The sequence below is a fragment of the Ammospiza caudacuta genome, chromosome 2 (assembly GCF_027887145.1).
Source record: "Ammospiza caudacuta isolate bAmmCau1 chromosome 2, bAmmCau1.pri, whole genome shotgun sequence".
NCBI lineage: Eukaryota > Metazoa > Chordata > Aves > Passeriformes > Passerellidae > Ammospiza > Ammospiza caudacuta.
Genome location: NC_080594.1, coordinates 44,824,005 through 44,839,287, shown reverse-complemented (window position 1 = coordinate 44,839,287; position 15,283 = coordinate 44,824,005). Strand labels below are relative to the sequence as shown.

The 15,283-nt window shown below is 41.1% G+C and overlaps 1 protein-coding gene across 1 annotated transcript in view; it reads left to right on the top strand.

Annotated features, from left to right (window-relative positions):
- Nucleotides 1-2,088: 2,088 nt before the first annotated feature.
- TRPC6 (transient receptor potential cation channel subfamily C member 6) overlaps nucleotides 2,089-15,283 on the top strand; it is a 78,707-nt gene continuing 65,512 nt past the window's right edge. The window contains exon 1 of the mRNA XM_058825127.1: nucleotides 2,089-2,231. Within this exon, the coding sequence (XP_058681110.1) occupies nucleotides 2,089-2,231 (143 nt within the window). The remainder of the gene's footprint in view (nucleotides 2,232-15,283) is intronic.

The following is a 15,283-nucleotide window of genomic DNA, read 5'->3' as shown; positions in this document are numbered from 1 at the left end:
GATGGTACTCAGTTTGAGAAAGAAGAAAATATACCAGAGGGGAGAAGAAAAAAGAACAGAGGGAAGAAAAGGGAAAAAACAAAGGTACCTAAAAGAAAACATTTGAAACAACAGCCTAATATCAAATAGACTACTTGAAATAAAAAGTAACTGCAAAGATTTGGGAAATATACGAAAAGCACTAAGTGGAGAAGTACTGTCTCTTCATAAAAAAGTGGAACAAATGAAATTAAATGGTTACACAAAAGAGCAGTGGAACACATCAAGATTCCATCACAAAGTATTCTAGAAAGCAATTTTCTTTCACTAAAAATGTGAGATATTATCAACAACATATTTCTCAAATGCAAAGCCTGCACATAATTTTGTGTTGTCTGTTTTTATAGTAATATGAAAGAAGTAGCAGCATGAGAATTACAAAATACACATGGTATCATCGGTACTAAACTTCCTATTTAAAATAAGATATCCTTTAACAGAAAAAAATGATTTGCAAAGAAGGGAAGATTTCCGAAACTCATTAGAGTGTAATTTTGAGAGCCATAGCTAGGACAAAAGAAATTTTAGAAATTTGACTGCAGGTATTTCTGCACCTCCTCTAAAGACCACGTAAATGAGCAGCAGGTTCCTTTACACAGCCCCTGCTCTGGCAGTTTCAGTGGGCGAGCCGAGTCCCAGCGGCCCAGGCAGGCACTGAAGGCACGGGCTGGCTGGGGCTGCTGGAGCGCAGGGGCAGCGCCAGCCTGCTCTGCCAACGACTCTCCCGGGGCTTGCCCAGTTGTTTTCTCAGCACGTCACTAAATCAGGGGAAGGTGTGCATGCCTAGAGAGTACAGGGCTGTGTGCTACTCCATCACAAACACAATTCAACATGAGAACATGGCCAGGAATGAAGGAGTGATTTTATTTAGATGCACTAATGTTTTAGCTATACATTTGCAACATTTAATTCTAAATATCCCCTTACGAAGCAGTAAGTACTATGTTTAACGTGGAAGATACCTAAAGGTCAGATGTTAATTCTTCAGTGCCATGCATTTTTCCTAGAAAAGTTTGTAATTACTTATTTGCAAACTATCATCAAACAAAGTGCTACCAGTGAAGCAGAACTGAGAAATACAAGTGGACTGAGTTTCGCTTAAGTGCTATTACTGCAAAAATATTGTGTTGTTTGGGGGCTTTTTTTACTATTATATTTGATATTGTGCCCCTGCTCTTAACTGATGTTATTAGAGGTGATTAAAAACTAGCTCCTCTCTGAAACAGGTGAACAGCGTTTGTAAGAGGATATTTCAGAGATGAAAGAGAGGTAAAGAGCCTGAAAAGGACGTAGAATTTTCAATGAAGTTTTCCAGTTTTTGGGGAAGACGTAAAGTTGCAGATTTTCTGGGTGTACTTGACTAGCATTCATTTTCACTAATGCTCTTCCTCGGACACTTACACGAGGAGACAAGTGCAGCGCAGGCTGTCCTACCAAGCCACTGTAAATCCAAGCAGGAGTTCTGTTCCCCAGCCGCGGGGAGCCACCGCCAGCCGCGCCGCCGGTCCTGTCGAGCTCCCAAGGGAGCGTTCGGCGGGGTTCATTGCCGACCACCGCGGGCCGTGCCCGGCACAAGCGGCGGGCGGCTGGCTCGGTCCCGGCGGGGGGACATGGCCCCTGTCCAGGGCAGTGCTGCGGGCCCCCCAGCGCGGCCGGGCCGGTGCCGCGGGCCGCAGCGAGCGGCGGCGCCGGCGGGGGAGGCGCGCAGGGGGCATCGGAACCCCAGGGGAGGCGAGCGGAGCCCGCCGCCCTCCCACCTCCCGCCCCTTCCCTCCGGCCGGGGACAGCCGCGCCGCCTGACGCGCCGCAAACTTTGCTGCCCCCGCTCCGAGCTGCGCCTCGCCCGCGGCGCGGCGGGCGGCGGCTCCGGCTGCCGGGAGCCCCTCGCTGCCGGCTCCGGCTGCCGGGAGCCCCTCGCTGCCGGGGCGCGGAGCGAGCGGGGCCGCGGCGCTGCCGGCGAGAGCCCAGCGCGGCCCCGAGCGCCGGTGCCTCCGCGGCGCTGCCGGCGCGCCCCGAGGGAGCCGCCGCGCAGCTCGGCCGCGGGACAGCATGAGCCAGGCGCAGCCCTACGCCCCGCGCAAGGGCAGCTCCCCGGCGCCCGGGGCACGGCGGAACGACAGCCAGGACTACCTGCTGCTGGACGCGGAGCTGTGCGAGGAGAGCGCCCTGCCGCCCTACGCCTTCTACCCCGTGTGAGTCCCGCCGGCCGCGCCGGGGTGGCTCCGTCTCTGCGCGGGACAGGGGCGGCGGGCGGGGGTCGGCGCTGGTGGGCAGCCGTGTGGGGACCTGACAGCTTCCCGCGCCTCCCCGGGGCAGCAGCTGTGCTTGCCCAGGCGGAGGAGCAGCGTTGGCACCGCCGTGCCCGCGCTGGCAGGTCTCCTCTGAGCACGGCGTGGTGCCTTCCCGCTGGCAGGGAGGCGAAGGGTGGCTTGGGCTCAGCTGTGGAGAGCAGGGCAGGAGACGTCGGGTGTACATAGAACTGATGGTGTCTGATGGGTTTAATGTAATTAATGTTAATTCCTGTGATCGGTTGCTCCCACCGAGAGAGCGCACATTGAAGGTGTGTGCATAAAACCATCCTCCTTTCGTTATTGCAAAATAATTACAAAAAATCCTATCCTCCTATCATTATCTTTAAGGCCGCGTAGCCTTGTGTAATTTCATTATGTGAGTTTTGGCAGGTAGTTATCATTTAAAGCAGAGTGTAAGAACATATGCAATAAAAGCTGAATTATGTAAACATAAATTACAAAGGTTCCAGGAACTACAACTTAACATCCACGTCTATTGGCGTTCAGTGTTGGCAGTGTCCCTTTGGTTATGTGCTGTCAGCATGACTACTGTAATTACCACTTGTTAATGCTTCTGAGGAGAACCTACCCAACAGGGGGAAAATGGGTATTAAGCAATGCAAGATGAGTCCTAAAATCTCAGATGATTGCCAGAAGATGTGTACTTTCTTTTTTACAAATTATATTTTATTGCTTAAATGGTAAATTACAGTTATCAGGCTCTCCTAATATTTGCTGTTTTATCTGTGAGCCACCTACCAGCCACTTGACAGCTACCTGGATATAGGAAAGGAATAACAACAGTGAAACTGGGAACACTTAGAGTGCTTGAATATTTATCAACTCAGCTAAGAACAACCAGAGTTTTCAAAATTTACTGCTGTATTGCTATTCTTGAGTGTCTTTGTGGATCACTAATTCAGTATGCTCATGGAACTATGTGTAACAGCATATATTACTGCACATTGGACTTAAACCCTACATGTATGAATGCACGTATCTAATGCAAATATCTAATGAATCCTTTCAGAAAAAAAAGCTTTCTGATGTTTAGTTCAGATTGGTTCTCACTAGTGGACTAAAGCTTTGAACTAATATGGCAGTTTGAAGTTCTTTTGCCATCTACTCACTCAGAGTGGTTGTGCAGATGTGAGAGGATAGAGCTTGCGTTAAGTGTTTCAAATCATCTCTTCGAACAAAGTCTGCAAGTCTGTGGGGTGCTGATAATTTCCCTTCAAGAATGAAGTGAAAGAAGTGCCTGTGCCTGCAGCTCCTGGTCCATCACTCTCTCAGTGTGGAGACTGCCTCTCATCACCTCACAGTGGCCATAGGGACAGCCTGCATCCTAATCTAGTTGCTTTGTAGAACCAGGGTAGCACTAACTACAGGAAGTTATCAAGAGCTTGGTTTTCACATCCACATTAGGCATGAAGAGAAGTTGTTCTTTGGGGTTTCTCTGGTTATGGAAAAGAATCACTTCCCAGAGATCCATAGGCAATGCCTACATGTAGCCACTGCCAGGGCTTCCTTGGCTGGCATGGATGAATGCAGTGAGTGAACAGGCTCCTCTAGGCTACAGTGATTACCAAGCAGTTTTTGAATTTTTCTGCCTAACTTCCAGCTATATCACATTTTAGGTACATTTTGTAGATATGCCTTTTCAACCATAAGTCATTGGTTTTGCTAGAGGCCTTCATATGGCCAAGAATTTAATAAATAATAAGCTGGGCCATGTGTAGCATATGATCTTTATACTCCTTATCATCTACATGCAGTAAGAATACTTATCTCTACTTATGTTTTTTTTACTCCTCAAATTACTGGTATTTCCTGATGCTGTTATGGTGATTAATGGAGATCAGTAATGCACGGTACAGCTGATGTCCAAAAAAGCTGAGTTTTACCTCCTTTTAAACATTACTGAGAGGGTAACACACTTACTGGCATAATATGGCACGTGACTATTGCTTGAAAAGTAGCTTGATACTAAGGAATAGTTTTTCTCAAATGGTGATTTGGTGCTAATGCTGATGTTACTGAGGACATTCTTTGTAGCACATGCTTTTAATGTGTTGTTTTGTGACTGCTGTTAAGTGCTGTAGCTTCTGGATGATAATAATAACCCAAACCATTTACAGAGATGTATTTCCTGTATTTTAGCTCCTCTTTCTGGAGAACAGCTTTACTGTATCCAAGGTATCTTTACTGCAAAAAAGATTTCAAGAAGGTACCTTGAGTTTATCAGCTGTGCCAAGTAGGGTCACACAGTCTTTTGGCAATGGATGGAAGGCTTTTACCTTTATATGTGGCATGATGCAAACCAAAATTTGAATGGAATTTTGTGCTGAAAAATTCTGCTGTTCTTTTGAATTCAGAACCTCAAGCGGGAAATCTAAAATTTAGGCAATCTGTAGAATGTGTAAATAAATTATTTCCAAAAGATTACTTACTTACTTACTCCAAAGTCTTACTTTTTAAGACTTAGACTTCTAAGATGTGTTAGAAATTATATGCAAGTAAACATTTTCTTTCTAGTAGTGCTATTCCATGTGGTCATTGAGTCCTGCCTCTTATGTATCAAGAAATACACTGCAATATACGTGTCAGAAGATTGACTATTGCAATGCAAAAATGTGTATATGTTGGGATTTGTCCCTCCTGTGCAAGTATTTCATTGGCAAAAAGCCCAGTTTTGAGGTTTAAAACAGGATGGAAGCTGCATTTCAATGTCTAACCCCACGTCTGAGCACTGATGTGCAGTAGGATTTGGAAGTGATAGCACTTGTATGTAAACTTCCCTGCTGGAAAAATGTTAGTGAAGGACAGATTGTCAGTGTACTAAGCTAGTGAGAAGGCACTAATTCAGTCAGACATCTGGTTAGAATGCTTATTTATACTTCACAATATTTTGCATTGTGAAAAATAGATGTTTTCTTATAGATGTGAGGAGGAATAATTGTGTATTAAAATGTCAGTTGTAAAGTAAATGAGGCACACAAGTTATCAGATGAAAACAGGGGAAAAGGGTTCTGATGTCCATAACTGCCTTGAGACATAGACTGTTCCTCAACTTTTGTGGTTTTCCAGCTGTTTCTTGAAATTACCAAACCTAGTACATTCTTAAAAACCTATTCTTTGTTAAATAACATGTTTAATGATTTCTTTCCTGTCTGCAATGTAATGGTTTCTGCCATTGACATAATGTAATTTTTATCTCTAGTCTCAACTGTCTTGCTTGAAATGACCTGTAAAATTATTTTCCAGACTCTTCATTAGACATAATCTCTTCAGGGAGTACTGTACAATGTGGCAGCTGTGTTTCCGATTGTCAGCCTCTTTGATGAGATGCTTTGTCTTCTGAAAATATGTTGCAATAGTCTCGTTGAAATCAAAAAGGTAGAAGAGTTGGTATGGAGGGGGGTTCATTTCCTTTTATAGCCTAGTGTATGGAACAAATGCACAGATCATAATGTGATTTATGTTTGATGGATCTAATTCATACTGGGCACTGGAAAAAAAATCATATCTGAATCTCTCATATTCTGGGTGACTGAATGTAATCCCTTGGCTCTCGAGTAAAAGGACAACAACATTGTTATCAAGCCCCCCAGCTTTTAGTTCACTGTGTATCCTGCAAGCAGGTAGAAGAGAATGCTTCACTTTTCACATCACACATATTCCTATTTATTTCATATTAAGTAGACTTTTTCCCCCACATGTGTTCATTTTTGGTGCAGGCTTGTGGGATTTCTTGGGTTTAGTTGTTAGGCACTCTTGTGTTCACTGTGTACACTCAGTAATTTAACTGGGAGCTTCTTTGGTCAGCTACAGTACCCAGTTTCCTATGCTATGATTATGAATAATAATTTTTCTTGAGCCACTGCGATATATCTGTAAGTTTATTTATACCCTAACTCTCATTTAGTCACCAAACAAATGAAAGTTGACTCCCTGGGGGACATAATTTTATAAAACTGTAAGATTTCCATAAAAATATAAGTAATTTGTTAAATTTGCATGAGGAAGGTGGAGTAGTGATTCAGAAATGTGTGGGATGTGTATGGCATACTTTTCAATGTAAATATAATAACCAGCATGCTGTTTGTCAAACATTGTCCCAGCAGCATTTCCCACCACAGAAGCTGAAGGTTATAATAACTGGCTACTTGAAGAATTCTTGCCAGTATTGGTATCCCCAAATAAATATGATTTGGCACGGTGGGTCTGCGTCATCAAGCTGTGTTAGACTTTGCAGCTCTGCAAACACAAGCAGAAGAAGAGTTTGCTGGTTAAACTGTGTCCATCAAATTGTTTTGCTTTCATACCTCAGGTTGTTGTGCGGTGTGAGGCAATGCCTTAGCAGAAGGCCTTAAACTTGAAGTGCATACAGTGAGTTTTATATACAGGTTTGTGCACTTACTTGTGGGTGTAGCCATTGCTACACAGAGTCCACTCAACAGGAGGCTTAAAGGACTTGCGTTGATAAGCAGTGTTTAAATCTAAGTTTGGATAATTGAATGTGGACAAAAAGCTTAATGGTAATTAAATGACAGGCAGTGTTCTCTGGAATGGATTAACATTTTTGTCTTGAAGTAGAAAGTTTATTATTTGTTTAGCACTGATATACACAATCAAGTATACTATTTTTAGTGAAATAAAATGTGTGGAATATAATGTGAAGATGACTGACTAAGGTCCTGGTCTGGGCTTACCTTCCATATCCATTTCTGTCCAACTACATTTTTTCTACTAATAGTGCATTTGTCAGCACAGCTGTATTGTAACCCCTAGTCTGATATGTTTGAATACATTTTTGTCAAAATTGGAAAGGTAGCCAAAAGGCAAACTTTGGCATTAAGAATAAAATGTGAGATTTACTACAGTAACCCTGAATAAGTGAAATAATGGCATATCAAGTATTGTTATTTTTAGGTGCTTTCTCAAAGCTTTGTGGGAAGTAGATAACTTGTTTTCTGAAGAGTAGTTCCTTTTTGTTAAAAAAAATTACTCATATGAATAAAATATCAATATTGTGGTTGTCAGCTCAGGTGATGCCAGCTCAGAAGAGCATGACTGGAGTTCAGTTTGGTCTTAGAACTTGATTAAACTCTGGGTTTGATGTCAGTATTTACCTTAGTGAAGAGAACAGAGAAGTGAGGATATTTACAAAGTATTTAGCATCTATGAGGCCTTTCAAGCAGGTAGAAAGAAGGATCATAAACCAAAGGATCATGGTTGATCTGTAGAAAACAATGCCGACCACAAGGCCTGCTGCTGCTGCAGCACTAACAATTTTGCAGACTGTTCAGTCTGGAGAATTTCCACAAAACCTTAGAAGGGTTTGGTATGGGGGAGATCTTAAAGATTGTCATCTAATCCCAACACCCCTGCTATGGGCAGGGATGGCACCCATTAGATCAGCTTGCTCAGAGCTCCATCCAGCCTGGCCTTGGACACTTCCAGGCATGGAACATCCACAACTTCTCTGGGCAACCTATTCCAGTTGTCTCAGAACCCTGTGAGTAAAGAATTTCTTCTTCACAGCTAATCAACTCTCTCCTGTTTTAGTTTAAATTAAAGCCTTTTCCTCTTGTCCTATCCCTGTCTGCACATGTCACATCAGCTTAGCTAGCAGCTAGATGAGTGAGGGCCCAGCAGACTGGAGGGATGGACTCAGAGCTGGTCTGGTGCCTCCTGTCATCTTCTGTCAGCACTGGGGTTAGTTCAGAGGAACACTTGGTTGTGCTGATTTTCCTCCTGGCCCAGCTTGGGTTTCTCCTGTTGTGCACATTGACTGACTTCAGGACTGATGACAGACTGCTTAGCAGCTTTTCAAAGGGGAAAATTCCCTTATCTTTAAGGAGTGATTTGTGTTTTCTTTTCCTTCTGTAAGATGTTTGCCTGCCATCAACATGTGTCAGCTTTGTAAAGGCTGAGTAAATCCGAAGTCATGATTTTCCCCCTTATTTGGAACAACTGGCCAGGCCAGACTGATAAACTTTGTTAGTCCTGTTCTGTCTGCATGTACTAGGCCTACCAAGTAGTAATAGCCCATAGTAAACTTCTATGAGAATTTTTCCTAAGCAACTGTTTTTCATGATAGAAAGTTATAAACCAATTTTCTCTTTTGCTTTTCAATGCAGTAATTGATTTTCTGTACTAGTTTTAATTCCACTGTGTTAATCTTTAGTTATATGCTTTTCTTCCTTAAGATAACTTAAAATTACTTTCAATTTTCAAATATTATAAAGAATGTCTTAATGAAAGAAACACGCACTAGAAATTTCTAGTTTATTATCTTCATTTGCTAAGGTTGAGAAGTTATGTTTCTTGGAGTTTTTTCCATCTGAATTTATTAATTTATAGTTAATTCCAGTGAAACCACAATGATCGAAGTATATTACACACAAAAGCTTTTGAAACGGTAATTGAAAGGTTATAGAGCTTTATTTGGGGCTATGTGGGAGAGGAGTTTTTGAAGGTCACATGTGTGCTATACTACTGGTGTTTATTCAAAGAGAAATCCTGTGCTCTGAGAACTCTCAGGCTTCTCTTAGCCCTGAAGGATAATTCTGAATGCTGGGGGATCTGCCTGTGCCATGTCCACTGCTTGTCTTTTGCTTTCCTCTGTCCTGCAGGAGCGCATAGAGTAGGGTGGTTGCTCACAGGGTTCATTCAGGCTCTGCAAAGGATCATCCTGCTCCACTGGAGAGTGGGTTATCTAGTTATCCTGACAAATCGGATGCAAACGGCAGGTTGTGGGAAGGCAGCAGGGATTCTTCCTCTCTGTAGATTTTATATTCCTCTCCCTTTAAGAACAAGTTTCCTCTTAATTACTCAGGACAGTTTTTGAAGACTGCTGCTATTGTGAGTCTTAGAGTAAATCTTGTGCATCTCAAGTGAGTTTTAGAATAGTATTTCTCCCCATACAAGAGAAAAATTTGTTTTCTCTCTTCTAAGTGTGGACATATGAGTTAAAAATTGCAACAATCCTTGATAAAAATACAATTGAAGTGCAGTAGCACTTAAAAACCTTAGCTGATATGACTTCATTTTCAAGTAATAAGCACCGGATGAAGCTTTTAAAGGATACTAGGTATTTGGTGTGGCTTCTCATTGTGAGATGTTCTCACTTCAGGATCTTACAAACTCAACCACACAATATCAAAAGGGCTGGAAAACTTGGGCTGTAATCCATATTGCTATTCAAGTCTCTTGGTTGTCAGTGGGAGTCTGTAACAAGCTCTTGCTGCCCGGGGAAGACTAAGGAGTTGCAACAACATGGCAGATATGTTGGAGCAAAATTAGCAATATCTTGAACTGACGTCTAAGCAACAAATAAAACCACCAATAATTAGGAGGGGAGAGGGACTTAAGTTTCTGAAGATAGAGTTTAGATTATTTGAAACATTTTGCAGAGCACTTCTAACAAAAAAGTCAGCAATAGCAGTGTCTCCAGGTCTGCAAAATGAATGCTGAATATGGTACAAAGCTGAAGAAGTTAATGTTTCCTACTTTTCTTCAGAAAAGAATTTCAGAGGTTTAAGTTAGACAGCTATTTAATCATTTAGCAACATCTGATGTGAGCACATTTGTAGGTAAACAGCAAATGACGTGACAGTGAAATTTCAGAACTTCTTTGTATGATAAAATAATAATGATATTACCTAACAAGTTGATATATAAAATATACACTGGGATTTCTTACCCCACAGCCACTTCCATCCTAGAATCAGCAACACCATTTAATGCATAACAGGAAGAGAAACTAAAAAAAAATAACCTAGGCAAGGATTTAGAGATAGCAGGGCTAATGCCTCTCATTTTACAAAGCTGTCTGAGGATCTTTCATGACCTGATGTTTCTATTTTACTGATTTTACATCAAATCTGTAAGCCAGCAAAAATTTCCCTAGTTATCAGTGAGAGCATTGAAAATGCCTTAGAGGGAAAGAACATCCTTTGTGGTTTTAACTAGCTTTGTGCAGGGCATTGCTCAGTGAGGAAGGTGCTGGAAGCAGCACTGATGGGTGTCTGTGTGCCTTTTTCAAACTCTGTGACAAGGTTTCTGACTGCATACTGGTCTTGATATCTCCAGAGGGCCAGAAAAGGCATGGAAGTACACATTGAGGAGGAGGGGAAGTAGAATCACTGCAGTGGCATGTGGTCCAGTTCCTGTATGTATTTAGAGGCCTGAGGACACTTTTGGGGAATCAGAATTACATGACAGATTCAACGGCAAAGTGTCTTTTGTTGAGTGAGATGTCATTTCTGAATAATTTCTATGTCTGGAATAATTCTTCTGAATCTATCAATATTATATTGGCAGAGGGGGAATGTTACCCCAAATATGGATTTCCAACCAGACAGCCCCTTGGCAGTGGCACAGTCAGCTGAGTGCTCTTTATTGTAAGAAATATGGAACAAGATTAGTAGTGCTGAGTGCCATCTGAAAATGGAAATGTGCCCATCTGTGCAAGCTCTCATCCAGACTCAGCAGCAGGCTGCTGCTGGTGAGGGGCATGGGGTGGCTCTTTTTGCATGTGATGCAGGGTTGGGATCCTGCCTCTGCCTGCTGGGTTTGTACTTCTCTGCTGTGTTGTGATAGCAAGCAGTCAGGATCATTCCAGCTGTGTGATAGCAAGCAGTCAGGATCATTCCAGCTGTGTGATTGTGTCACACTGCCTGATGTTCAGGTAAGCACAGCTTTTTGTCATGCTCCTTGGGCTGCTTCTCGTGTTGCTGTAGTCATAACATTTGTCCTGAGTACAGGCCATGGGTCATTAGTGGAGTATGTTCAGATATGCTAGCAGGTGTCACTGTCCTGGCTGAAGAGTCAGTGATTGATGGGATCACCTTACCTCTCGCTCTGCTCAGTAGCCCCTGAGCCCAAGACTGAGACAAAAGTTAGAAGAAAACATCTAGTATTATTCCAATATTCTTCAAGGTACTACTTCTGAGAATATAAGAGGCAGTAAATATGAAATTATGACTGCTAAATATCTTAAAAAAAAAAGGCAAGGTGCTAAAAGCTATGTAACTGGAGATGTTTAAAAGGAATCAAAAAAGTTATGGATGTACAAAATAAGACTGCCTTTTTTTCCCACCTGTCTCCAGTCATCAATTAGCATCTTCCTAGAAATTCAAGGTAATTTCCAGTAAAGAGAGATGCAGCTGCTTTATGTTCTTATGTACAGGAATGGGACATTGCAGAGTGGTGGTGAAGAATGGTAAAACTATTTTCATGACACTTTTCATGTGCAGCATCTAGAGAAATAATCTATCAACTAGAATAACTTTATATCCCAGACATTATTGCTGCATGAGAGCATGGCCCTCTGCTCCTCACACTTTTGCACTTACTGCTGCTGCACTTACTGCTGCTCCAGAGAGTACATGGCATAACACTTACAGGAGAATCATGAGGAAAACTATCCAATTTCTCAGTAAATAAAAATTGTAAGTAAAACTCTGAAAGTGTGTGTTTTGTCTTTTGGGTTTATTTCCTTCCCCTTCCTTTCTTCTTGGATGTCACCTTTTATCCCTGGCAAAAAAAACCAAACAATTTCATTTTTCCAATACAAAATATAGAGGAAGGCTGTGTTCCCATTTCCCAAGTCCTATGTAAAAATGAAGGCTGAGTAAATCTGAGACTTCTGCTCATGTGGAGTGTTACTGGTTTAGTATCTATTTTCATAGTTTAAAAAATCACTTTCATTCTTTTTTTCCAAATAAGTCTTGACAGCACTGTTCTCAGAAGTATTCTCCATTGGCTTTTTGATCAAAAGTGTTTCAGTATGGCTGAAATAAGAATGTTTGCATTTGGTTTGTTGAAGCCACCATAAATCATGCATGGGTTGATCCAATATTAACTGCTTTTGAATCCCCCCCAGGATGGCTGTAGAGGGCACAGCTCCAGCTCTGCTGAACTCTTTCCTGCTCTGCAGACGTGACTTGAGTCCCTGGGCAGTGCTCAGGGTGTTCAGCTCATGGTGTTCTCTCAAGAGACCAGCCCAGGCAAAGCTATTGTGACCAAAACTACAGTTCTGTCTCCCTTCAGTGGGAGAATGTAGCTGATTGTGCTGTGGAACGATGCAAAGCTCTACATTCCAGATCAGTTACAAAGCAACCATACAAATGCTTTCTTCTCCTCTACAATGTAAAAGTTTGGATTCAGGTAATGGAGCCTCGCCTTGTCCCCTTAATTTTAATGTATTTGGTTAAAATCTGGTAAGTGAGGTTAGGCAGTTAGACAAGCAAGATGAATTCCTGATGAGGTTTTTTTTTTCAGAACCTATATACAGCACCAAATAAATGAAAAGGCCACTTTGATTCTTATTTCTCCTGATGTACTTTATTTTTCCAGGAGGAGAGTTCCCTTCCATGCCAACAACCTACTACTGTATAAGTCTTAGCTCTGCTAGTGCCCATGCAATTTCATGCTAAAAAACGGTGTACATTGTTATTCTGCTTTGATTCACTGGATTCTCTGGATGTTAGAATCATCATTCTTTATCACTTAACAGTATTTAACTAAGGAAGGTTTTAATTAAATTACAGTTCTTCTCTGAAGCATGTTACAAATCCAGTATAATTTGATAATAAGTAGTACCATGTGAGAACTGGTTCTGATTGGTATTTATCAGTGTACCCAAAGGTAAGTGCTCCAAATTCTTACAGTTTGAATCAATCTGTCAGTTTGAATAAATACCTCTTAGGAAAACTTCTCATGTCTATATTTCAGTGTAGTGAATTATTTAGCAGTAAGGTAGGTTTGTAGGGTGTCAAAGACCAAGTTGCAAGACCAGTTTCAACTCAGGAAAAACAGAAATCTCAATCCACAGCAGCTACCTGCCAGAAAAATATTAGCAAGGCAGAACTCTTCCTGCTTCTCTTCCTTATGTTTTTTTCTTGAAGATAAAGGTCTCAAGGTTTTCTCTGTATATTCTGAAACTTTATTTTCTCCCTGTGAAAGCAAACTTCTTGATTTTAGCTTTAATAACAGTCTTTGTCAAGTGATTGTAAAATCCTTCCCATGCTATTCTATTATTATTACCTGACTGGAGTGCAACAAGAGCTAATAACATTGTCATGTGGCTAGCTAGTTCATGGATTTCTTCTGTTCTGTGGAATCAAAAGCAACATGGTGTTCAGTGGAGGCCAGGGAGTCTCTTCTGAGTGACAATGTTTGCAAATGTCACACGTTCTGCAAAATATTCTGCAATTCTAAAGTAATGGTAGCTGTTAAAGGTCTCATTCTACGCCTTTGATCTATCAAATCTGATCACAGCTCTTTTGTGAGTTGTGCTCTGTGCTGCAGTCACCATTACATCTCAGATTTGAGAAAGCCAAATGATCTTTTCCTGCTGGAATTGTGTGTGTGACTTGCCACCAATTCTGTTTTCTCTGAAAGTGTCACTGAGGTTGTGATACCAAGTACTTGTGCATATCAGGGAATAATAAACATCATCATTGTTTCTTTATTCTTATAAGGTAATTAATTTGCATAACAGTAATTACAAACATTATAAGTAAACCAAAGTAACTCCCTTTTTTTCTACTGCTTCCCCGTTTACATATGCACACATTGAAATACTAAGATCTTCTGCAGGAACTCCTATTCATCCTGCTGCAGTTTTTATTGTGTGCGTGTGTTAAGGTAAATTTAATGCTACTGCATGGATTCTTTAATTAGAAGTACATCACATTTACATGATGAAAATGGCTTATTCCAAACAGAGATGCAGGAAGAGCATTGATAAGCACGCTTCATTATTTTCCTTCAAACACAGCTGTTAAAAAAATGGTCTCCTGGACCATGAGCATTGTATATTGTGCAAATCTTTACTTTTTCTAGGTAGGAAAAGTTTGCGAAGATCTAGTGTTCTCTCTGAAGTTGGTGTCAGCCTTTTATCGTTGGTTGAGTTACAAATGCAGTTTCTTAGTGAAATTTTAATTTTGTAGAGGTACGAGGTCAGATCCAGATTCATATTAGATGATGGACATATTTTATTTTATACAAAGTATATGGAAGAACAAATGGTTAGGCATATGAAGTTCCTGAATCAGTTCAGTGTGACTGCTGGAATAATCCTAATCATTACCTTTTTCTCATTTGTAATTGCTATATTATTGTATATCTCTGTTATTTGAAACATTATCTCTAAGTTAATTGCTCTCTTTAGTATAATTATACTCTCTTCTACTTTTTTTGCAAAGCAGAGACAGCTTACTGTTCCTTCTTCCTCAGATGCCAAGCAGAAAATGCACATGCTGCTTCTGCAGAAGGAAGCAGCTCTGTCCCTAAACCCCTGATGGCTCAACCAATTCCAATGGATTTTCCTATTGCTCTTTTCTATTCAGATGTTTAAAAGATCTTTAGTACTTTTTCCTGTACTCTGAGTAGTCCTGAGGTTGTTGCTTGTCATTTTCCTAATCAGTTGTTTACACAGCTTTCATGTCCAGTCCCTTTTATCCACAATTGCATGCACTCATAAATTATTCCAGTTCTCCTGCAATCATGAGGCATATATTCAGCTTGGAGGATCCATGATGTTAAAATCCTTATTTTTTTCCCATCCTTATTTTAGGCAGTTTTCTTCAGTTCAGAGCCCTCACCCATGACAGGTCAAGATTAGTGGGAGATGCACAAAGGAGAATATATTGAAAGATATTATATTTATAAAAAGGAGTAGCATCTGAAATAAAAAAACCGAATGTACTCTGAATAGTATTTCACCATGAAAGATTCTGAATGTGGAGACTCTACCTAGGAATTTGATGAGATCTCAGGGCTGTTATATTTCATATTTGCAGTTTTCCTCAGATTTCAGTTACGTTTGATATTAGTAGTCAGATCTACAAGAAAGAAATACAGGCTGAATAGACCTTCTGAGGGTAAAAGAAATACTCAATTTTTTATTATAACCCAGAAGCTGACTAATCTGATTAAGG